Source organism: Eublepharis macularius, chromosome 1 (genome assembly GCF_028583425.1).
Source record: "Eublepharis macularius isolate TG4126 chromosome 1, MPM_Emac_v1.0, whole genome shotgun sequence".
In the NCBI taxonomy this organism is placed as follows: Eukaryota; Metazoa; Chordata; class Lepidosauria; order Squamata; family Eublepharidae; genus Eublepharis; species Eublepharis macularius.
This window is the reverse complement of record NC_072790.1, coordinates 169,085,340-169,110,905: the sequence shown is the minus strand read 5'-3', so window position 1 is coordinate 169,110,905 and position 25,566 is coordinate 169,085,340. Positions and strand designations below refer to the sequence as shown.

The window sequence follows — 25,566 nt, the reverse complement described above, 5'->3', positions numbered from 1 at the left end:
GAGCTCTGGGGTGGTGGGTTTGAGTGGGAGTGATGGAGTGGAGAGAAGCCAAGGAAAAGGCAAGAAGGAGAGTGGAAGCTTGAAGGAGAGGCCTGGGAGGAAGAGATGGTGGAAGATGTAGGGGGTAAGCAGGCCAGGTTGAGCAGGCCAGCGAGTGGATTGAGAGGGAGTCAGGGTGAGGTATACTGCCCCTCCTTCCACAGAGCAGGGTCCTGCAGAATCCCTGGCCCCCCTGTGATGTCAGGAGCTGACTGCCCAGTGCCATGCCCAGCGGCAGCTGCGGCAAGCCCTGACATAACTCACATTGCATTGTACCTAAGTTTGGGGTTTCCTTTATAAATTCCATTTGTTGTTTTCCAGGTTAAAAAAACAACAACCCTAGTCTTTTGTAACTTTACAGACTAATGAATTTATTGTGGCCACAACAAATATGTTCAGGGCTCATTTTGAGGGGGAACGCATCAGAACGCCGTTCCGGTAGTTCCCCCGAATCAGGTGGCCCCAGCCACTTGACTTTAAAACATTTTGGGCCGTTTAGGCCTTGATTGGTGCCAAAACAGCCACAGTCGGGGCCAAAACAGCCCGGAGCTGGTTGGAGCTGGGCGGCCCCACCTGGCACTGACTTGCTCCAAGCCGTTTCGGCCCCAATACAGGCCGCAACAGGCCTAAAATGGCGATTTTCTGCCACTTTGGACCTCGATAAGGCCTTGATAAGGGCCAAAATGGACCGGATCGAGGCTGAAACGGCCGGGATCGGGTCGGGGCTGGGCGGGGGGAGCCTCCCCTGCCCAGCACCAACTCAGTCCCAGCCGTTTCGTCTCCAGTTCCAGCTGAAATGGTTCAAAAATGGCCATTGTTGGCCAATTTGGGCCCATTTCGGCCAGGATTGGGGCCGAAATGGCCGGGATTGGGTTGGTGCTGGGCGGGGGAAACCTTCCCCACCCAGCACCGACCCGGTCCCAGCCGTTTTGGCCCTGATCTGGGCCAAACCGGGTCAAAAATGGCCATTGTCTGCCATTTTTGACCCATTTCAGCCCGGATCGAGACCAAAATGGCCTGGATTGGGTCGTGCTGGGCGACTGGCACTGACAAGATCCCGGCCTTTTCAGCCCCTATCCGGGCTGAAAGAGGACCAAAATGGCCAGTTGGCCATTTGGGGCTGTTTTGGCCAAGATTGGGGCCAAAACAGCTGGGATCGGGTTGGTGCCAGGTGGGGGAATCCTCCCTCGCCCAGCACTGACCCAGTCCCGGCCATTTTGGCCCCAATCCTTGCCAAAACGGGCCCAAAATGGCCATTGTCAGCCATTTTGGGCCGTTTCGGCCTGGATTGGAGCCAAAACAGCCCGGACTGGGGCCAAATCGGCGTAGATCGGGTCGGTGCAGGGCAGCATGCTTCCCCCACCCAGCACGGACACAGTCCTGGCCATTTCGTCCCCAATCCTGGCCGTTTCAGCCCAGATTGGAGCCAAAGGACCCTGGACCGAGTCAGTGCTGGGCAGGGGAGGGTTCCCCTGCTGGGCTCCGACGAGATTCGGTCCTGATCCTGGCCCAAATGGCCCAAAATGGCCACTTTTGCAATTAGGGCCATTTTCTGCTGGGATTGGGGCCAGAACTGCCGGGATCTGGTCAGTGCCACGTAGGGGAACTCTCCCCTGCCCAGCACTGATCTGGTCCAGGCTGTTTCGGCCGTGATCTGGGCCCAAACGGGGCCCAAATGGCCATTTTTGGCCATTTGGGGCCCTTTTTGGCCGGGATCAGGACTAAAACTGCCAGGACTGGGTCGGTGCCTGGTGGAGGACCCCTCCCCTGTCCAGCACCAACCCAATCAGGGCCGTTTGGGGCCTGATCCAGGCCAAAATGTGCCCCAAATTGCCATTTTGAGCCATTTTGGGCCTGTTTTGGCCTGGATTGGGGGCCACTCCCCCATCTGGCAGCAGCCAAATCCTGGCCATTTTGGCCCGATCAAGGGGTGTGGCATATGTGGCACATGTTAATGCGTTATGCTAATGAGTTCCTGCAGTTCTTTTTCTACGAAATGACCCCTGGATATGTTAATCTTTAAGATGCCACAAGACTCTTCACCATTTTGGTTGCAGCAGACTAACATGTTTACTCCTCTGGAATTTGTCTTCACAAAAAGAAAGAACTTAGCATGCAGTTTAAGATTTACCTATGGGATGCTGATTCCCAGATGTGAAACACCAAGGTTTTCCCAGGAGACATCCAAAGACCTTATGCTCCCAGCATCTGAGAACAGGATAACAGTCGGAGTGTGGGTCTAGAAAAAGGAAGAAGGCCTGCCATGTAGTTGTTTTTTATCTACCTTCAGCTCCTGGTAAACTGCACAGTTATTTGCCTTGCTGCTGAAGGAAACAGGCTACACTGCCATGGATTCATCTGCTAGAGTATGACTTTACAAGGCTGGGATAACAGTCTCCCATATGATGCATGGTCACAGACAGGGACTGTTTTTGTTAGATATTGTCAGGATGGCCTGGTTGTTGGAGGCAGAACTGAGAAAAAATAGCCCAGATTCTTGGTGTTGTCACTGTTGTCGCCTTTCTTTCTTCTTTTTTAATGTGGCTGTCAGTTTGCAGTTCTGTGTTGTAGTTCCAATAGTGGTGTTAACTGCCTGCCTCAAGTCAAAGCCATCACAGCTCTCTATAACTAGAAGAGGACTCACGAGCTCTTGAGTCCCCTGTGGGACAATGAAAGGGAGTAATCCCCTCTGACTCACATACATATGTAGGGACCTCTACTCATGTGCTAGCCTATCTGCCTCCAAACACTATGTCTGGTTGCAGTGTACTTTCCGTAGGGTATTATTCACACCCTCACAGTGAGGTCTCCACACAAGACCCATTTCGATGGATATGACGGTGATCATGATTGAGGCAGCCCTCATTTCGATGCACAATGAGGATGGGGAAGTAGAGGGCATCCTGGTAAGGAGGGGGATCTTCCTCCTCCACAGTGACTTGGCTGGACAGGCGGGTCTGCTCAGTTGGACAACTCTGCTCATTTAAGCTTCCACTCCGGCTCTGCCAAAGGCAGCTGCGCCGTGAGCCATAGAGACGGCCCAGTGAGAAGCGGCTGCTGCTAAAGGGGATTCTGGGGCTGCCGTTGCAGATACTGAGGGCACTGCGGGAGAAGATGGAAGAGCTGCTTATAGTCCTGTGACATTGCTCACAGTTCTGTCTGTAGCTCCCATAATGGCAAGAGGAATAGGTAGTGCAGCCAGAGAGCCCCACCAAGTCCATAAGGACAGCCTCTGAGTAGCTGGGCACCAGCTGCTGGTTGGACCGGATGTGCCACTCCAGCTCTGTACTGTCCACTGTATTGACTCGGGGCATCCTCCGGCAGAAAGAACGCTCCTCAACTGGTGTTACTGCCACATAATCAAACCCAAAGAGTTTTTCCACATGGTAATGGACATAGGAAGTACGGTACTCATTCAAGACCCGCAAGGGCCAGGACAAAGTCAAGAAAGCAGCCACCCAGAAGACATAATGAGAGACATACCATGGTAGGTTGTCTGGGTCTGAGAAGGCCACCATATACTCTTTGAAGTCCACATTCTTGAGATGCATGCCTTCTCTTGCCTCCATATAATCATCTAATCCCTCATTCTCCGTGAAGAAACGGGCTCTCTGGGTCAGATAGGAGTTCTCAGACTCCACATTGGCAAAGCTGAAGCACTTGGTGAAGCGAAGCCGAGTGGCTGGGAAGTTCTCCAGATCAATCAGGTCCTTAGAGATATCTTTTACCCCACAGTTCGAGTAGTCAAACTCTGCTTCTGCCACATGGGTATTGACCCTCTCATGGTACACTTGGGTGGTGGTATAAGCATCTCCATTCCGGTAACGAGTGACCTGGCGAGTCCTCCTGACATAGTGATAGCTGATAGCTTTCCACCAGATGCATGGGGTGGCTTGCTGCATCCTTTGGACACGCTCATGGACACTCTCCACATCCACTTTGTATTGGAGTTCATTGCGAGTGTAGCAGTGCCAACATTCTACCAGATAGACTACATAGAGCATCACCAGGAAGGCAAGAGGAATGTAGACATAACCATTAGAACAGGGGCTGTCATGGTACATCATTGACTTCCCCTTATAGGCGCTATCAAATGTCAGCCGTGTCACCTTAGTTACGTGGCACCAGGTCATCGCTCCCATGCAGCCATACATGAGAAATGAGAGTACCAGGCATTTCCAGTGTGACTCCCTACAGAGGGACTTGCTGAAGGATTGCTTCACTGGCCGCTGCTGCTCCACATTCCAAGAGAAGGCCAAGAGATGGAGGGAAAGAGAACAAAAGGAGAAATTACTACATAGTGGAAGAAAGGTAAAAGCCACAGAATTACATTACTGCCTGGGTTAACACTAGCAACTAACTGGCTAGAGAATGAATCACATATGAACATCCCCAAAGGCATGAAATCTCACTCAAATGCTACTCAGTAGAATCCTTTCAGCTGACAAGCAAGAGGAGCAACAGGCTAAGCTCATTCATGCCTCATGTGTTATGCATGATCACTTTCCAGGACTCATATTACAGGTCCTTCAGTTAGGGTCAAAACATACAATACTTGTGACATGAGTCGGGTCACAGGTGACCAACTCAACTTGTAATCGCATGTATGATTGTGGGAACTCACCTTTAATGTGTTCTGTTCTTCTGTTTGGTTCAGGAGTCCTGCAAGATGGGGAGGGGGCTTCAGGCTTCCCTCCCATGCCATTTTTGCAGGCAGAAGTGGCTGCAGGGGGGCTGCATGCTCCTTGATCAGACTCTGGAGGGAAGCCTAAAGCCCCCCTTCTCCCTTGCAGTGCTCCTCAGCCAAACTGAGCAACTCGTACACTTATAGAGTGAGTTCCCCCAACCATATGTATGACTACAAGCCAGGTGAGGCATTCGTGACTCAGATCACATAATTTGGCCTTTAACTGCAATGGGAAATTGGAGCCCGCTTCTTGCAATCATGTGGCAAGATTCCTCTCTCATATGCTCATAAGATCCAGGACATGTTGACCTGGCCCGGCAACCTAAGAGCATACTGTCATCCTTTTACATGCTTCATCAATCAGTTCATGTCACATAGCAATATGGCCCCTTTCCCACATACAAACTTCCCTTCTGTTATTTGAAGCCCATCTGATGAACAGAAGTCTTAGGAAATGGCATCTATGCCTGCATCTTTAGTCACAATTTGCTGCTAAAAGGTATCTTCCTTACCTCTTGATTTCTGCCCTCAGCTTGAAACCTTCCTCTCAAGACAAATTATTAGTATTTACAGAACCCAAGCTATTCACCTGCCACACCTACATAATGCTCCCTTCCCTTCTGAAAAGCAATCAGATGAGATTTACATCTCTCTGCTTCTGTACTACTTATATTCCAGAATCAACACAGCAGTAACAGAGAAAAGTAGTGTAACTAACTTGAAACTGGCCAAGTCTTCTAGGATCATATATATACCAGTTGTTAAATCTTTTGAAATCATTTCTTTATGTAATCACACATTTTAGTTATGAAAAACAACAAGGGATGCACAGATTTTAAATGCCAGGGGATGAAGCCATCCTCCATCATTCACCAGTACGTTTCTACTCCCATTGGCTTAGAAAGGGAAGAAGGGATTTCCCTTTCTGCTACTAAATGTGCTGGAGATATGAAAATGAATTGTAAATGCTACAGATGTGCAGCTATGGGTGAAGAATAGGGTTCAATTTACAGTATAAATGCTTAACCCTGGGAAGTGTGTGATGGTTGAGGATGGTTTTTTTTTACTTCTTTCTTGTCTCTGTCCAGAAAAAACCACTGTCCTTTCTAGTGCTGAGCATACCCAGTACTGTGTACTGAATAGGTCAATAGAGGCTCTGTATACTTTGGATTTGTCCACAAACGGAAAGGTGATCTTAATATAGTATTGGAATCCCCAACCTTTTAAAGCTTGTGGGCACCTTAGGAATTCTGACATAGGGTTGTGGGCACAACCACTAAATGACCAGCAGAGGAGGCAGAACTAGCCACAAAACAGCTGCCACAATAACTGAAGCCAACTGTAAAATGTCAAGGAGTCAGGTCATGCATAACTCTAATAGTAACTCCTTCACATTTCAGGAAGAAGCTCAGTTAAGAGGATGCTTTTTAAAATGAACGTATTGTTTAAAAACACTTTCTTTCTTGCATACAAACAACTTCATTCATGCAGTGAAGGTCCTTGTACTGCGGTTGCAGCTGATGCCAAAGCAACTTCTTAAAAATCTGCACAGCCAATCAGATCTTCAATTGCCAAATGTAAGTCCTGCTGGGCAAAAGCCACAACTGGTTCTGCCCATTTTTGAAAAATAGTTGTTGGGTGCCAGGAAAGATGTTATCAGGTGCACATGGGCAACATATTGGAGACCCCAATCTAGTGGTATATATAATTCCTCTTGCTACAACTGGAATTCCTGCCCTTGCCTATTTGGGCCTCAAAATTTGATAAGAATTTTAAACATTAAAGATATAGTTAAAATATAGATGATTTGCTTTTATCATCACTGAATGTGCTGCTTACAGAACTGCAGGTGGCTCAAATGGAAATACATTTCAAATCACAGTTTCTCTCCTGCCTGGATGCTGCTAGTTCTATTTTTGTATATCTCACATTCTCTAAGTGTAACTCTAGATTAGCCAGTCTCAGCCTCAATTTCTGAATCACATTACGAGGATGCAAGAGGCAACCCTTCCACTAGCACAGCTGTTGTCCTTCAGCACTTTGTCAAAAGATTTTCAGGTGGGTCTCTTTGTTTTCATATTCTTGAGTGTTTTTTTTTTCTAAATGTAATTTATGTTTGCTTTTATAACCATGCATCCCATTTGTGGGGAGGAGAAATCTTGAAATGCAAGTCTCCAGTTCTCCCTAACAGGCCCTTTAAACTGCATAGTTTTAGTACACATCACCGGGTAGATCACAGAACTCATATGTCCCAGTCTTCCCCTATTCCATGGCATCATAAAATGATCCTTTCAATGTGAAAAGCCTGGTGACGAGAATGAAGGATAAGGATACATTACTAGAAACTGCAGCTACTTAACCTTGCTGCAGCATCTAAAGCTTTCTTACAAAGAAACCTGAGCAGATGGTTACTGAAGGAACAGAGGACATTGCATAATGTGGTGGTGATTTGGCCTGCACTGAGGTCCAACCCTCTGAAAGCAGGCTGAGAAAGGACAAGAGAGAGCATCCACCCGGTTACCAGTAAAATGGTCAAAAATATTTTAACCTCTTACTATGAACCACGTCAGTATTCAGCAAACAAATTAAGATAATATAACGACTAGAGCAGTGTTCCTCAATGAGGTACCTACATAGGCACTTTGGCAATGGCCTAGTCAACTATCCTGTAGAGAAGGGGAGGGAGCTGTCCTGGGGGCAGGAAGCAAGGGGCAGCAGTGGCCTAATCAGCTCTGTTTGGTAGGGGGTGGGGAGGGAGCACAGGGGCAGCAGTGGTGGCACCCTAATCATCCACCCAAGTGCAGCAAGAAGAAGTCAAGGATTTCTCCACAAAGCTGAGGCAGGGCATACAACAGAGAAGTGCTTAACTTCCTCTTATTCCCAGGTGGCTGCCAAGGGGCAGGGGAGTAAAGCCCTGCCTTGGTTCCTCTCTCTTTTGTTGTACCAGGAGCCCACCAGGCAGATCAAAACAAAGTCAAGCATTTCTCTAATTTACTTGCTTTACCTTTGTGGAGAAGAGCTTGACTCCCTCCTGCTGTGCTTGGACAGCTGCTGGGGCCAAAGAGAGAGAGAGAGATGCCAGGGGCAGTAAAACACTGTCCCTTGGACTGCTTTTGTTTGCATTTTATCCCTGGCTTGGGAGTCTTCCCTGTGTGTATTTTGATTTTATTCTCCTTTCCCCCCACCCCCGTTTTCTTCTGTGCGTGTGCACTTTATCACTCCCATTTATGTTCGTTCTGTGTTTGTGCGCGCGCGCATGTGTGTGTGTTGTCTCCACTGGTGTTCTTCTCTGTGTGTTTTATCCTCCCCTCTGTAGTCTTATCTGTGTGTTTGTGCATATGTATATCATCCTCCATTGATATTTTTCTCTCTGTGTGTGTTTTAGACTTCTTTAATATGTATGTGTTTGTATTTCCCATCCCCCTTGCGGCTCACATATTTGTGTACTTGGCTCCACATCTTGTGGAGCCATTTTGTGCCGCCCCCTACTACCCTGCCTCAGAGTTCCAAAGGTACCTGGACAAAGGGTACCTTTGGACAAAGGACAAAGGGAGACAAAGGGACTCTGAACTAGACACTTTATAAAGCTCATAGATACAATTCACCACCCTTCAGGAAATCAAGGAAGGGGAGGATTTTTTGAGAAGGGCCTAGGGGCTGTGCACAAGCATGAAGAAATAAGTCCAAAAGAAGAAGGAAGAGTCAATCTCCCTTCTGAGCCTCCTCTCAGTTCTGCTGTAAAACCAGAAGACGTGGACTAAGGCGATGCTCTGGTCCACTGGGGCTCAAGAATCGTTTTAAGGTGCTTGAGATGATGACGGAGACGAGAGTGGAAGGAGAACCACAAAAACCTGGAGGAAGGAGTGAAGAGGATATGGGGCCACACGGAAGTAGAAGAAAACGGAAGGTGGTGGTCATCGGGGACTCTCTGCTCAGGGGTATAGAACGTCATGTGTCCAGGCCAGATTCCCTACTCCAAGAGATGTGTTGCTTGCCGGGAGCCAGAATTCAGGATATTACAGACTGACTGCTGAAACTGATCAGACTGCCTGATTAGTACCTGTTTGTACTGGTTCACATGGGAACAAATGACACGGCCATGAATACCATCGCAAGAATTAAAGAGGACTAAGAAGTTCTTGGAAGGCAGTTGAAGACAGTGGGGGCACAGGTGGTATTCTCTTATATCTCTCCTGTCAAAGGAAGAGGAATGCAAAGGGAGCAGACCATACTCAAGGTGAATCGTTGGCTGAGGTGGTGGTGCCAGCAGGAGCGCTTTGGATTCTGGGACCACGGGATAAGTTTTGTTAGAGAAGGCCTTCTAGCACATGATGGGCTTCACCTCTCAAGGTCAGGGAAGAAAATATTTGGAAAGAACCTGGAGAGCTTCATCAGGAAAGCTTTAAACTGATGTCACAAGGGGAAGGGGATGATCAACATGGGTATTTCAATGAAGAAGTGATAACAGCATGGGCCCACCTGCGTAGGACAGATCAAACAAAGGTACAAGGCTACAAGTGCCTATATACCAATGCCCGAATTATGGGAAATAAGAAGAAAGAGCATGAGCTTCTCTTGCAAACAGAGGGTTACGATATGGAAGGAATTACTGAGATTTGGTGGGATGATTCCCATGATTGGAATATGGTAGTGGATGGGTACGAGTTGTTCAAGAAAAACCGGAAGGGTAGAAGAAGAGGCAGAGTAGCACTGCATGTGAGGAGAGGGCTTGATTGTCAGCAAGTTCTGGAGAATGTGGTTGACAGCCCAGTGGAAAGTATATGGGTGGAAATAAGGGGAGGAAGGACAAAGGGTATTGTTGTTGGAGTCTGCTACAGACTGCCCAACCAGAGAGAGGAAATGGATGCTTCCCTCCTTGAGCAGATTGGCAAGAGTATCCAGACACCAGAACCTTATAATTATGGGTGACTTCAATTTCCTCGATGTGTACTGGAAGACAAGCTCAGCAAAGCAACAACTCACGCAACTTCCTGACATGCCTGGCCGATAGCTTCCTTTTTCAAATGGTGAAGGAAGCTACAAGGGGCTCGGCCATACTAGACTTAATATTAACCAACGGGGAAGAATTGGTAGATGAGGTGAAGGTGGTGGGGACCTTAAGGAGAAGTGACCATGTCCTCCTTGAATTCCAGTTGCTGTGGGGGGCCAAGGAAGTTCGTTGCCAGACTTGTAGGTTAGATTTTCGTAGGGCTGACTTCAATGAACTCAGAGGCTTGATGAGAGTCATTCCATGGGGGAGTGTGCTGGAAGGGAAAGGAGCGAGTGAAGGGTGGGCTCTTCTCAAACATGAGGTTTTGCGAGCTCAAGCCCTCACTATTCCAGCAAGACAGAAACATGGTAAGGGCTCCAAGAAACTGATGTGGATGAACAGAGAGCTCCAGAATAAGCTAAGGGAGAAAAAGGAAATGTTCAGGAAATGGAGAGAAGGACACCTCTAAAGAGGAATATATGAGGGTTACTAGGTACTGCAGATCAGACATCAGAGAAGCCACAGCTCAGTATGAGCTGGGTCTGGCCAGGGGGGCTCGCTACAACAAGAAAAACTTCTACAGATATGTGAGAAGCAAACACAAGGTACAATAAGCAATTGGACCACTGTTGGGAGTAGAAGGAGAAACTCTGATGGAGGACAGAGAAAAAGCAGACAGGCTTAATGACTTTTTTGCCTCTGTTTTCTCCATGAAGAACTAGAGCCCATAAAGAGATGGTAGTAGACAGGACAGGACACTTGGGGAGCTAGTTGACATTGACAGAGAGGTTGTGGAGAAGCACCTGGCTGCACTGGACGAATACAAATCCCCTGGGCTGGATGGGGTGCACCCAAAAGTGCTCAAAGAACTTTCTAGAGAACTTGCAGAGCCTCTGTCCATCATCTTCAAGGCCTCCTGGAGGACTGGGGATGTGCCACAAGATTGGAGAAGAGCGAATGTTATTCCATTCTTTAAGAAAGGGAAGAAGGATGACCCAGGAAACTACAGGGCGATTAGTCTGACTTCTGTTGCTGGGAAGATATTAGAGCAGATTTTAAAGGGATTGATCTGTAAGCATCTGAAGGACTGCTTAGTGATCCGGGGAAGTCAACATGGTTTTGTCCCCAACAGATCTTGTCAGACCAACCTGGTTTCCTTCTTTGATCAAGTGACGAGTTTACTGGATTGTGGGAACTCTGATTTATCTGGATTTTAGTAAAGCTTTTGATAAGGTTCCCCATGACGTTCTCATATGTAAACTGGAAGACTGTAGACTGGACTATAGGACAGTTCGGTGGATAGGGAACTGGTTAGAGGACTGCACCCAAAGAGTGATGGTCAATGGCGTTTCATCAGATTGGAGGGAGGTGTCCAGTGGGATGCCACAGGGCTTGGTTTTGGGCCCGGTACTTTTAAATATTTTTATCAGTGATCTGGATGAAGGGGAAACGGGCTACTCATTAAATTTGCTGATGATACCAAATTGGGAGGAGTGGCAAACACCCAAGAAGATAGAGTTAAAATTCAACAAGACCTGAATACTCTAGAGAAGTGGGCAGTTGTGAACAGGATGCAATTCAACATAGATAAGTGTACAGTTTTGCATCTGGGCCACAGAAGTATGAAGCACAAATACAAGATGGGGGAATACACTTCTGTGTAGTAGTGTATGCGAAAGAGATCTTGGAGTAAGAGTGAACTGTAAACTAAATATGAGCAGTCAGTGTGATGCGGTGGCAAAAAAGGCAAACTCAGTCTTGGGTTGCATCAAAAGGGCTATTGCATCGAAATCACAGAAGGTCGTAGTCCCTCTCTATACTGCCTTGGTCAGGCCACACCTGGAGTACTGTGTGCAGTTCTGGAGGCCTCACTTCAAAAATGATGTGGACAAAATTGAGAGGGTGCAGAAGAGAGCAATGAGGATGATCAGGGTTCTGCAGACTGAGCCCTACGAGGAAAGGCTGAGGGCCTTGGGAATGTTTAGTTTGGAGAAGAGGAGGTTGAGGGGGGACATGATTGCTCTCTTTAAATATTTGAAAGGCTGTCATTTGGAGGAGGGCAAGGAGCTGTTCCAGTTGGCGGCAGAGGATAGGACCCACCACCAACCATATATCTGCCCCCCATCTTCAGTTATATTTATTCTTTATTTACTTCATTTATACGCCACCTTTCTCCACAATGGGAGCTTATAACATTCTTGTCTTTTTTATCATCATAACAACACTGTGAAGTAGGTTAGACTGCAAATTAGTAACTGGCCTAAGGTCACAGTGAGCTAGGGCTGCCAGTCTTCTGGAGAGGGCAGGAGATTCCCACTCACAGCCTCTGCCACCACTCACCTGGCTGGCAGAGGGGAAAGGCCCTGGGGAACAGGTCTAGCAGGCAAAAAGCAGCCCAGGCCAGCTTGCAGCAAGCACACTCTCCATGGGGGTGATGACATCATTTAAGGAAGTTATGTCATTGCACCTGGTGGCAGGCATGCCCCTGTGAAGGATCACACTCTCTGCTGGGTACAATGACATCATTTCCAGAAGTGAAGTCATCATGTCTGCTGGGAGCGCATGTGCACTTTGCGCATACACAAAGAGACCAGGAATGTAAGTGCCAACTCCCCCCCCCTCCCAACAGTGAGCCTCCACGGCAAAATGGGAATTCAAACCTGGGTCTCCCAGATCCTAATCTGAAACTCTAACGACAACACTACACTGGTTTGTGGGGGTGGGGTGTTGCTGTTAAATAGTAGCAAGCAACCAAGCCTGGGTGAGTCATGCAAGTCACACAGTAGCAAGTCCCCCAGTGGCTGCTGCTCGGTATGTCCCCAATGAATTCTCCTTCAAAGGTCAAAACAGTCCTTGAAGGGGCCCTGACCCACCCCTTGCCCTTTATCGACAGGCGCCAAGGTTGAAGACTGGCAATAATGTTTTGGTCGTCTAGCAACAGCCACTGAGGGTATTCATTTCTTAAAGCTACAGGTGCTGCTTCTATTTGGGGGTCAGCAACCCCCCCATATATATTTTTTAAAATTTCAGATTCTTTGCACTCTAATATTGAAGCAGTATTCCCAATCCTGCCTCAAAACTAAAGACAGAAGGCTTGGTATAAACAAGCGCAGTTTCCCTTTTGTCTCTAATATTTCTAGTGTTGTTCAGTTCGAAAGTATCCAGTGCATTTTAACAAGCCATATTGCCAGGTGTCAGGGCCACCCTTAACCCTCAGTATCAATTCAAAGTAGGACTGGCCTCTTGGGTTGAGTTAATTATGTCTCCAAGCAACATCCTGCTCCAAGATGGCAGGTGGCTTTATATCAGAAAGAGCACTGAAAGAGAGAAAGAAACAGATGGAGAAAATGAGAGAGCACTTAACATGAACAACAAATTTGATCTGTGCTGAGTACTGTCTGAGTAGATTGGGCCATGCTCCGTATCAGTTCTTGTCTCTTTGAAAGAGTAGACACAGCTAGGCTTGATCTCCTATTATGATGGAACACTAAACACCAATATCATCCTTTAGCTTCCCTATAATTCCTATTCCCCACCCACCCATAGCTTTTGTTAATGGAACAACATACCAATCTATTATCTGACTTGGGTTTCCCATAAGTAGTGGATCTGAATTTCTAAGGAAGCATAACACGGACAGTACAGCAGTTTGCACATTACAGGTAAGATAGGATAGCAAAGCAACTCCACGGAACAGTCTGGCTTCCCTCTATATTCTGCTTACAAGAATACAAGATTACAAGAATATCCCTGTGGCAGAACAGGGACTTTTGACTGTGTTGAAGAACAAGGAATTATGGAAGAAAACAGAACATCAGGCTGCCAAACAAAAAAAAGTCCTTATCAAGCCTCTCTTTGGTTTCTGAGTATTCAACAACACTTATTCATGCATTGTTAATCTTTTCACTGCAGCCCTGAGTTCTGCTCACATGCACAGAATATTCCTCATGGGACCGTCTCATCATACACATTGGGATTCACAGTGACTTGGTCTCTAGTCCTAATCATAAATTCTCTACTCTTCTCCACCTCCTTCTCTTCCAGTTCATGCCTTTTCCTCCTGTCTGTCAAAGTATAAATTCTATAAAATCCCAAATATTGTAATTAAGTAATTCATTTTACTATTATTATCATTTCCAGAGTGACTTCAGTGTACAAAGTTCTCATCATACCATGTAAAACTGTCAGCCATACCGCTCTCCATTTATGTATTATTTGCCATTTCCCTGCAAGGGCCAATCCTGCATCCTGACTCCTCTAAAGAAAGAGGACAGTTAGTCCCTCCTCCCTCATAGGGAAAAAAATCCGTTAAAGCTAATAATAAACCCACTCTGAGGCCTACTAGGGCCACAGGAGCAGAAAGCTTAACAAAATGGGGGAAATTAGAATGACCATGTAGATTTCAGGCCTACAGATTGTTTCACAAAGACTTAAGGGAGCTTTAAGGTTTCTCAGGAGCTTAAGTTTCTTGGGGGAGGGTCCACTAATTCCTCCCTCTTTCTGTAACCCACTGAGCCCCCAACAGTTGCTTCCTGGAAGTCAGGGAACCCATAGAAACAGCAGTGTGGGTCTGCTTTGGGAAGGGCGGGGGGAATTGGCAGAAATTACTTCCCCATTTTAAGAACATTTAAGTGCCCTTAAGTCTTGGGAGCAAAGTTAGGCACAGGTCATTACTATCCAACAGCTTGCTGGCATTTAGTACATAGTGCCAATTTGCTCTCAGCAGACTACCCTGCATGCCGGACAAGCTGTCTACCCACTACAGCTTCCTGTAGATACTCCCAGCAGGTAGAGAACAGCACAACAAACTACCTAAATCATAATTGACACAAGCATGGTAGAGGAAAGACCTCTAGAGGCTATTTAAACAGATTAACCAACCATGAATACATCTCTTACTATCATGCATTTATACACTGCAATACTTTATAGTTTTACTAACCACACCTGCACGTTTTCAGGAATTCCGTGTCACTGGTATTTTCCAAACCACAATTTCCCATCACAACACTGAAAAAAATGCTGGTAAAGGGTTGAATTTAATCCCACTGGGGACTGTAGTGATTTGCCTTTTCTCCCAGAGGTGCAAATTACTCCCTTCCAGAGAAAACAATGTGACAGCTATCACTGCAAGTAAAGAGGATTTTCTAATTCAGCTGCCTCAGGAAGATATCAAGAGAGGCCTCTTACAAAGAGAGGTGGTCAGGAGGAGACAAAAGGCACTACAGATTGCATAACATGCAAAGCTAAATTGGAGATGTGCTGAGACCCATACAGAGGGAATTCTAAGAACTGGTTCACTGGATAAGTGACAGAGATTAATAGAATATAAACATTCAGCCTGCTTTGTTGTCTAATTAAATGAAACAATAATCTTGTTCTATTTTAATGAACTTTTCCTCTATCCTCATTCTTCATAACCAAACATCCATGGCAAATGTTTTATAGCATTTTTGAGAAATTAAGAAAATCAGCAAAAACATCTGTTACCATTTAAGATAACACATTCTACTGTTCTCCTCTTTCCCTCCTCTGCTATGGACCTGCTGGACAATATAAAGACCAATTCAGACTTTCATTTCTTAAATATGTACAGTCTCTCAAATTACCATGTCAGATTTCACAGGAGGTGATAGGGGTCCAAAAATGTAAGTCAAAACAGTATTATTTCCATATGAAAATGTAAGTCAGAGAGGGCTTGCCTCAAGCATCGCAACTGAAAGCAACTTTCATTAGTTGCTGGACTATCACTTCTGACACTTCTGGGGATCCACCTCAGTGACAGGGTGTTTGAGAATCATCATGTAAAGTAAAGGCAAGATGATCGTTTAACATGCCTTGATGGACAGGACAACAAAAGGGCTTCTGGATGTGGAGAAGGGGAAATGGTTTACAAGCAGGCACAAGCTGTGCTTTCCAGAGTTCTACTGTTCTTTGGTCAAGATACAAAAACATTATCAGCTTTGTTCCACTCCTTCAGCAACCATATCTTAAACTGGAGACATAGGGGGTTTCATTTTTTTCTTTAATCAATCCTAAAGAAAATCTAGCTTTCAGTTGGCTTGCAATGAATGGATCTGTTGTGTTAGGCTCTTTCTAAGGAAGCTGAATTACATAACCATAGGACCCTACATGTTCCCCAAAGGTAATGCCTACTTCTTGCAAAATGAACAATGTCTCTAACTGCAGAAGGAAAGCAATAGAGTGAGTGGCCAAGGACCCAGGAAAATAATCTGTTGGGAATAATGAGGGTATGTCCCTGACACAGGGGCTCACAGCACAGGCAGTCCATATCTGACGAAGGGATCTCTGACTCTCAAAAGCTCATACCCTGGAAATCTAGTTGGTCTTTAAGGTGCTAGGTAAAGGTAGTCCCCTGTGCAAGCACTGAGTCATCACTGACCCGTGGGAGGATGTTGCATCACGACATTTTCTTGGCAGACTTTTAATGGGGTGGTTTGCCATTGCCTTCCCCAGTCATCTACACTTTACCCCCAGGAACTCATTTTACCGACCTCGGAAGGATGGAAGGCTGAGTCAACCTTGAGCCGGCTACCTGAACCTGGCTTCCGCTGGGATCAAACTCAGGTCATGAGCAGAGCTTGGACTGCAGTACTGAAGCTTACCACTCTGCACCACGGGGTTATATCTTTAAGGTGCTACTGGACCCAAATTTTGCTCTTCCATTCCACCCATGACTCACCTTTCTCAGGAGAAATTAAAAGCACACCAAACTAGACTGTATGTAAATTCATGATCGAATCTAATCCATATGGCCTTTGCTGTCATCAGTTCCTCCTCTCTATATTTTTAAATGACAGTGATCTCCTGCAGAGGACTATTGAAAGGACAAACCACTCTGAACATTAAAATTACAAATATATCTTGATTTTTAAAACTCATTGTTCATTTCCTAATTTCTAATCCTGATTATTACCTTGAAAGAGCTGAACGAGTTTCAGAAATTGCTAATCTAAGCTTCACTCCATTAAAAGGGTGCTTGAATCAGTGCTTACACATCTGTCTCTCTGTGTATACATGTGTTTATTTTGGTGAAGGGGAGGTGTAAGCCAATGGGAAAGGGGGAAAAAAGAACTTTGATGAAACTGTGCTGCAGAGCCACATCTGATCGAGAGTAAGAAAAGGCAATGGCTTCAATGTCTAGACCATTTATGCCTTGCAGCAACAGCACATAATCTTTAGTGAATTTCCGGAAAAGCAAGACACCTCCCAGGAGAGCAGAATGACAGCAGCTTCCTCTCAGCTTCAGATTCTTATTTTCCAGTTTCCTGGTTTTACTTTTCAGCCTCCCTACAGGTTTTGGCCACAAGAGACTCCAACTTCTAGCTAACATGTACAATGAGTTAAGAAGCTTTTCCTATACTGTCTATTGGGGATGAGAACATAGAAAAACATGCGGTATCAGAATTGCCTGGTTACACAGGCAACAGTGGTGGTGGTATTAGTAGAACAACTTCATAGCTAAGGGAATGATTTTGTTATTAGTTTAAATGTTTACACTGGAATCTTGCATCCAGTTACTCATGAATATTCCATAGGATATATGTATTGAATAACTGATTTGTAGAACTGCCTGTTTACTAAACTCCACCAATGAAGAGTTCTCTATATAGATGGTTCTCAGGTTATGAGGCAGACCTCACTAAGAGGACTCAGGCAATTGTACTGAAGACCTCAGCTAAGCAGCATCATTCTCTCACCGCCACTATTTATACATGCCTTGATAGATTCAGTCTTTCAAATCTATACCTTAAGGATTTGGGGATGAAAGCACCAGTCAGCACCTGAGCCATCTTCATTTATTTTTGTGCTACATTTGGACATGAGCTACATCCTTCTTTTTCTTAAGGAAACTGGCATCAATATATCTGAAAACCCCTCTTCTTCATAAAACATTTCCTTTCCTTTATATGAATATGACCTAAATACATACCCACTCCCTGTCCTGTCAATCCACATAGTTACCCCAGCAGGAAACAAAATGATGGAGTATCTTTTCATATTCCATACAAGAAAGAAGACTGAGAGAAAACTGTGGAGGTGGTGCATCTTGTCACAGAATCACAGAGTTGGAAGGGGCCATTCAGACCGGGCTGGCGCGCCCATTGAGGCCAGGTAGGCAGTTGCTGCGAGCAGGGGGGGCACTGAAGGAGGCTCTGGGGTGGGGGCACACGCGACGGAGCTAGTGGCAGCAGCGCTGGCGGCTGAGCAGGAGGGATGGGAAGGTGCAGCTGCTGCAGCCTCCCAGCCCTCCTGCCCCACGCCGCCGCTGCTGCTGCCAGCACACGTCCCCGGCCGGGTGCAGCAGCCACAGGCCAGGTGCGACAGGCGTCTGGGGCGGCACAGGGAGAGCTGGGAGGCCACCCACCCACCTCAGCAATGGGGCAGGCTCACAGCACATGCTTGCGTAATGATGTCACATGTGACATCATCACGCAGTGTGGTGTGTGCGCGCCTGGCGACGGGCTCCGGAAACCCTGGCGCCGCCCCTGCATACAGACCTTCTAGTCCAACCCCCTGCCCAATGCAGGATGACCCTAAAGCATCCCTGACAAATATTCATTCAGCCTCTTCTTGAAAACTGCCAGTGAAGGGGAGCTCACCACCTCCTAGGCAGCTGGTTCCACCTTTGAACTACTCTGATCATGGAAAAAGTTTTTCCTACTATCCAGCCGGTACCTTTTTACATGTAATTTAAGCCCACTGCTTCGAGTCCTATCCTCTGCCGCCAACTGGAACAGCTCCTTGCCCTCCTCCAAATGACAGCCTTTCAAATATTTAAAGAGAGCAATCATGTCCCCCTCAATCTCCTCTTCTCCAAACTAAACATTCCCAAGGCCCTCAGCCTTTCCTCGTAGGGCTCAGCCTGCAGAACCCTGATCATCCTCATTGCTCTCTTCTGCACCCTCTCAATTTTGTCCACATCATTTTTGAAGTGAGGCCTCCAGAACTGCACACAGTACACCAGGTGCGGCCTGACCAAGGCAATATAAAAAGGGACTACGACCACCTGCGATTTCGATGCAATAGCCCTTTTGATACAACCCAAGACTGAGTTTGCCTTTTTTGCCACCGCATCACACTGACTGCTCATATTTAGTTTACAGTTCACTCTTACTCCAAGATCTCTTTTGCATACACTACTACACAGAAGTGTATTCCCCCATCTTGTATTTGTGCTTCATACTTCTGTGGCCCAGATGCAAAACTGTACACTTATCTATGTTGAATTGCATCCTGTTCACAACTGCCCACTTCTCTAGAGTATTCAGGTCTTGTTGAATTTTAACTCTATCTTCTTGGGTGTTTGCCACTCCTCCCAATTTGGTATCATCAGCAAATTTAATGAGTAGCCCCTTTACCCCTTCATCCAGATCACTGATAAAAATATTTAAAAGTACCGGGCCCAAAACCAAGCCCTGTGGCATCCCACTGGACACCTCCCTCCAATCTGATGAAACGCCATTGACCATCACTCTTTGGGTGCAGTCCTCTAACCAGTTCCCTATCCACAGAACTGTCCTATAGTCCAGTCCATAGTCTTCCAGTTTACCCATTAGAACGTCATGGGGAACCTTATCAAAAGCTTTACTAAAATCCAGGTAAATCACGTTGACAGAATTCCCACAATCCAATAAACTCGTCACTCGATCAAAGAAGGAAACCAAGTTGGTCTGACAAGATCTGTTGGGGACAAAACCATGTTGACTTCCCCGGATCACTAAGCAGTCCTTCAGATGCTTACAGATCAATCCCTTTAAAATCTGCTCTAATATCTTCCCAGCAACAGAAGTCAGACTAATCGCCCTGTAGTTTCCTGGGTCATCCTTCTTCCCTTTCTTAAAGAATGGGATAACATTCACTCTTCTCCAGTCTTGTGGTACATCTTCTTCTCCAATCTTGTGGCACATCCCCAGTCCTCCAGGAGGCCTTGAAGATGATGGACAGAGGCTCTGCAAGTTCTCTAGAAAGTTTTTTGAGCACTCTTGGGTGCACACCATCCAGCCCAGGGGAGTGCAGCCAGGTGCTTCTCCACAACCTCTCTGTCAACGTCAACTAGCCCTCCAGGTGTCCTGTCGAGCCCCTTGTAGCTTCCTTCACCATTTGAAAAAGGAAGCTATCAGCCAGGCAGGTCAGGAAGTTGCGTGAGTCTTGTTGCTTTGCTGAGCTTGTCTTCCAGTACACATCGAGGAAATTGAAGTCACCCATAATTATAAGGTTCTGGTGTCTGGATACTCTTGCCAATCTGCTCAAGGAAGGAAGCATCCATTTCCTCTCTCTGGTCGGGCAGTCTGTAGCAGACTCCAACAACAATACCCTTTGTCCTTCCTCCCCTTATTTCCACCCATATACTTTCCACTGGGCTGTCAACCACATTCTCCAGAACTTGCTGACAATCAAGCCCTCTCCTCACATGCAATGCCACTCCACCTCCTCTTCTACCCTTATTCTTTACCCACGCTACCTGTCCTGAAGGCTCCAAGACAAGCTGTTATAATTATACATTACATTTATCAGAAAACAGAACAGTAATAAAAAACATTCCATCAGGAATCCAGGTTTCTTGGAGGCACTCGCATTGAGTAACGTTTTCCTTTACAGTTCAAGCATTGCCACACCCTGTTCAGGTCAAAGGAGATCAGCATTTTGCCACAACCATAAGTATTAGCCTACATTACAAAATGACTTGACAACTTGAATTTTTTTTTTAAAAAACAGCTCCGTTTCTAGAAAATTACAAATCAATTCTGCAGCAGCTAAGAACACCTAAGCCCATTAGAAACAATGGGCTTGACCTAACTCTGCAAAGGTCAGAGCCCTTGCAGTGCAATAGGAGTAATGTATTCAAAACCCTGTTGGTCCTCTTCCACTCTACCTACCACAATCTTCTGTCTGCCCCCCGCATCTCACCTTGGTTTTCTCATCTCTATTCAAAATGCCACTGCCAAAACAATTCACCTCCCTCATTGCCAAGTCCATATACAGTTCCTTTTCTAATCACACCACAGTGTACCAACATGACATCCTCCTTACTTTTAACGTTCCATATGGATTGCACCACCCTTATCTATATGCCCTTATTTCCCATCATATCTTTGCCAGAGACTTTGACACCTCCAGCCCAACTACTTTCAGCTACAGAAAATTCTCTTGTTCCCTTAAACACCTCCAACCGGTCTCCCTCACTGTCCCTGATGCCTTGAACTCCCTCCTGATATACCTATAAGTTACCATCTTTTTTCTTCTCTCTTACATCAATCAACTCAAAATTTACACTTTCCATGAAAGGCTTTGGTTTAATCAGTTCGAGTGCATCCAGGCTACTAACGTAATTTGAGAGGTCCCACTATGAAAATACACTCATCATTTCTGATCAAATGTACAATATACTCCCACCAATCAAAATCAAAGGAAACCTGTTCTTGTTTGCAGCGCTCATTACTTTGCCCTTGTGACAATCACAAAGCTACCTTCTCCTCCCCTTCCTCCAAATAGTTTTTCAGCTTTTAAAAAAATTAAGTATGAAAAATGTTGATTAGATAAACATGCGAGGCACTTAAAAAGCAGGAAGAAAGAAGCATCACACCTGAAGTAGGGAGAGAGGTGGAAAGTAGCACTGGATTTGGATCAAGGATGAGTGTCATTTGAGGAGTAAAAAGCCAAAGAGAAGTTGAGCTCAATCAGCCAACAAAAAATCACCCATACAGATTCTTCTTTCTGAAAACATCTGCATGTGCCCTTAAACAACTGAAATGTATCACATTCCCAACATTCAGCCCTTGTTCCCCTCCTTTCCTTTGTTACCACCTCTTACTGTCAGCATTTAAACTGTAAGCTCCTTGGGACAGAGAGATATAATTTTTGCACATGTAACTATGCAAAGAGAGCAATGATAACAACAACAACAGCAACATTGGTAACGATAGTAACAACAGGAAGGGTGCCCTGCGGCAGGGCAGCTCTGGATCATAATTAGCAGCAAAGCCAAAGCTTTGTAAGAGGACCTCTATGGTAGAATAATACTGCAGGAAATATGCTGGTCAGCTCTGGATCTTTGCAATGGAGGGATGGAGAAGTTAACTGAGATGGAGGGTTTACAATAGTATGCGTGTAAGAACAAATATGGGTGTGCATGCTGGAACAAAACTCTTATGAAAAAACTGAGAGACCAAAAGAGTAGGGTAAATAATAAATACACTGAAAAGGTGAAAAAGACAAAAAGAAATAGATCTGGACTTAACACCCAGGATTTGGATGGAAATGGGAGTATTATGTTAAATTTTCAAGTAGGAGCAGATAGAGGGAAATATTACCTTGGTAAGAGATACCCATATTCTTACAGCCTCGTATATCCTTCAAAATCTACAACAGGTAGAATAGACCCACTAGCAACTCCAGCTTTCCTCCAGACTATAGAATTCTTAGGCTGTGGCCCTGCAGTGCAGTACTAAACAGAGTTCTACTCTTCTATATCCACAATGATCTGCTTAGGATTGCACACAAAGTCCTCAATTTCTGATGCTTCCTTCCCTTTCTTTGGAAAGATGCTTACTAGGGGAAAGTTCTCTTTGTGTTTTTCTTACTAATATTATTCTAGATTAATTAACCTGATGTTTTCATGTCAGTTTAAAACTAGTCCCATACTAGTCCCAACAACTCCTTCCTCTCTTTTTTTTAAAACATGGCGAGAAACCTATCCTCTTACCATCTTGAATTATTGCAGCGTAGTGGCCAAGAGACTCAACTATAAATGAGTAAAGTCCTACTAACTTCAATTGCACATCTACCATGAAGTCACTAGGCACCCTTAGGGAGGCCTCTCTTTCTAATGAGGATAGTAATGTTGAGCTACCTTCAATATTTCAATACATGTGAAGTGCTTTGAACACTTCAAAGTATCATACATAAGCTAATAATGCTAATGCTAATAATAATAAAAACATGTGTGGGGGAAAAAACAGCTAGAGCTTGACAACTAAACCAGTTATTAAAATGCTTCTGAAATCTTGAAGGCTAGTGAACTACTGTATAGTATCTTTCAAACACATTCACACAAATTCTAGCAATCAAACTGTTAATAGTAACATAGTACTAGCTAGCAATACATGCTACCAGGGCTCATTTCCAGGGGGAAGGTGCTGGAATGCCATTCCGGCAGTTCCCCCAGGGAACTGCCCCCAGTTGCCCACCAGACTTTTGGACATTTTGGGCCCTTTAGGCCTTTGGCCCGGATCATGGCCGAAACGGCCAGGATCGGGTTGGTGCTGGGCGGCCTGGATCAGGTCGGTGCCGGGCAGGGGAACCCTCCCTTGCTCAGCACCAACCCAATCCCAGCTGTTTTGGCCCTGGTCTGGGCTGAAACAGGCCCAAAATGGCCATTTTGGACCCTTCAGCCTGGATCGGGCCTGAAACAGCCCAGATCAGGGCCCAAACGGCCTGGATCAGGTCAGTGCTGGGCGAGGGAAGCCTCTTCCCCCAGCACCAACCCAGTCCTGGCTGTTTAGGCCCTGATCAGGGCCCAAACAGGCCCAAAATGGCAATTTTGGGATGTTTGGGGCCAATTTCCGCTGGGATTGGGCCCAAAATTGCCGGGATCGGGTCAGTGCTGTGCAGGGGAAGGTTCCCCTGCCCAACACAGACCCAGTCCTGGCCATATTGGCACCAATCCAGACCCAAAATGGCCATTTTGGGCCCATTTCCGCTGGGATCAGGGCTGGATCGGCAGGGATCGGGTTGGTTCCAGGTGGGAGAATCCACCCCTGCCTGGCACTGACCTGGTCCTGGCTGTTTTGGCCCTGATCTGGCCGCAAACGGGCACCAAATGGCCATTTGGGGCCTGTTTCAGCCCAGACCAGGGCCAAAACCACCAGGGATTCTGTCAATGCCTGGCAGGGAACCCCTCCCCTGCCCAGCACTGACCTGATCTGGGCCATTTTGGGCCTGATCCAGGCCAAAACGTGCCCAAAATGACCATTTTGAGCCACTTTGGGCCTGTTTTGGCCTGGATTGGGGCCAAAACGCCCCAGATCAGGCCACTGCCAGGTGAGGGAACTGTCCCCTGTCTGACAGCAGCCGAATCCCGGCCATTTTGGCCCAATCAAGGGGCGTGACATATGCAAATGATTTATGCGAATGAATTCCTGCAGCTCTTTTTCTACGAAATGACCCCTGCATGCTACCAAAACTATACATGCTGCAGAGAATGAAGAAAGAAGGCGAAGTCCAAAAGAGATATATATGGCTTCCTTCTTCATTCCAATGAAACAGGGAATGCCAACAAACACACCAATACCATGCATATAGAGCCAATGACAGGAGGCCAGTGAAAAATACCCACTGACATCTGCTGTTGCAGTGGACAACTGCCTGGTATCAACAACCTGCCTTACCTTAATAAACCTTCTCATGTGTTCATAGAAATTCAGGACACAGTTCATGCTAAACCATAAGTCCATGTTTTCTTTGACTAAGACAAACCTCCAACACTTCTTCTGACATCTTAGCTTCTTCTGCAGCATATTCATAGTGTTTACTTTACAGCAGCCCTCTCAATCTTAAGATTTGTTTATCATTACATGGCAAAGATCTTGATGGTTTTCTCCCTGCAAAAACCCTTGATGGCTTTTGTTTAACATTCATATTAACTTGCTGCAGTTTTTTAAAGATAGTTTTGACACACAGGTTTCTGAGTGTTGGTCATTGCTATAGGAAATGAAAATCAATTATTTGTGTAACATGAAATGAGAAAGTGAGACCTATATGTAACATAACAAGTAGTGTGTAATCACTAACTGAAGCCTGTGAACAAGCAGCCTCAACTCTAGAGCAGATGATTCTTTTACTCTTTCACTGCCTTGGCTCTTTGGGCTTTGCCATTTGGCATCAACAAGAAACACAATCATTGCCCTTAAGGAATGACAAAGTGGCACTTTAAAGACACTGTACTCTGGCTCACAAAAGTTTATGCCACAAAAAATGCATTAGTCTTCTAAAGTGTTTGTCATTTGGACTGCAACAAATAACAAGGATATCCCCCTGAAATTTGCCTTGCTGGAATACAGAAGGATCAGCTACCCTTTCCTAGACAAATTCAGTTTGCATACACATACAACTGTGCTCTTTTATTTATTTACCTAGAACTGTAACTAATATCTCCTACTTCCAGCCTCACAAACATAGATTAAAACCTCAGATTTTGCATATGCATGTCCTGAAGTGATGGAGGGATCTTTTTTTAGGGGTCAACAACTCTGTGTCAAGCGATCCTTAATGAGCCTGGATTTCCCCACAGCTTTATTTAGAGTCAAATCTGTTAGCCATTGCGAAAACAGAAAGGCAGTATTCCGCATCAGTTAATCCAGAGTAGAAATAGGCGACACTCAGAGATGAACCACCACCCTTTCCCCAGGCGATTAGCAAGGAGAGCTTTATTCCAGATCTGCAAGGAAAGATCTCAGGGCGGACTAATGCCCGATTGCGGCGGCAGATAAGGCGCGGGGGTAGGGGGATAGTGAGCAATGGTGCAAGCGGAAGAGTGCGTACCTGTGTATGCAAAGCGCACCGGCCCGGTTAGAGCCAAGGTGCAAGCCAAGCCCCGGGCCGGAGCAGAGCCTCATCGCGATGCAATGAGCGTGCCATGCAAAGCCGGTCACATGCAGATGGGTACAACGTGTTTTGTTAAGGGCCGCCCGGGGAGGGCAGCCACAGGCAGGTAGCTCCGCTCTGTCCTCACCTCCTCTCGGCCCCCCTCCACCTCTTCCTGAAGCACCGAGGTGCTGCTGCCTCTCTCGCTGCTGCTGGCCGCGGCCGCCGAGGCGGGGGGCGACAT

The 25,566-nt window shown here is 46.1% G+C and overlaps 1 protein-coding gene across 1 annotated transcript; it reads right to left on the bottom strand.

Moving 5' to 3' along the window:
* Positions 1-2,834: 2,834 nt before the first annotated feature.
* TMEM151B (transmembrane protein 151B) lies at positions 2,835-25,566 on the bottom strand. Its single transcript, XM_054972240.1, has 2 exons — positions 25,471-25,566; positions 2,835-4,271 (listed from the first exon to the last, which is right to left on the bottom strand). Exons 1-2 carry the CDS (start codon positions 25,564-25,566, stop codon positions 2,835-2,837), a joined length of 1,533 nt encoding a protein of 510 aa, XP_054828215.1.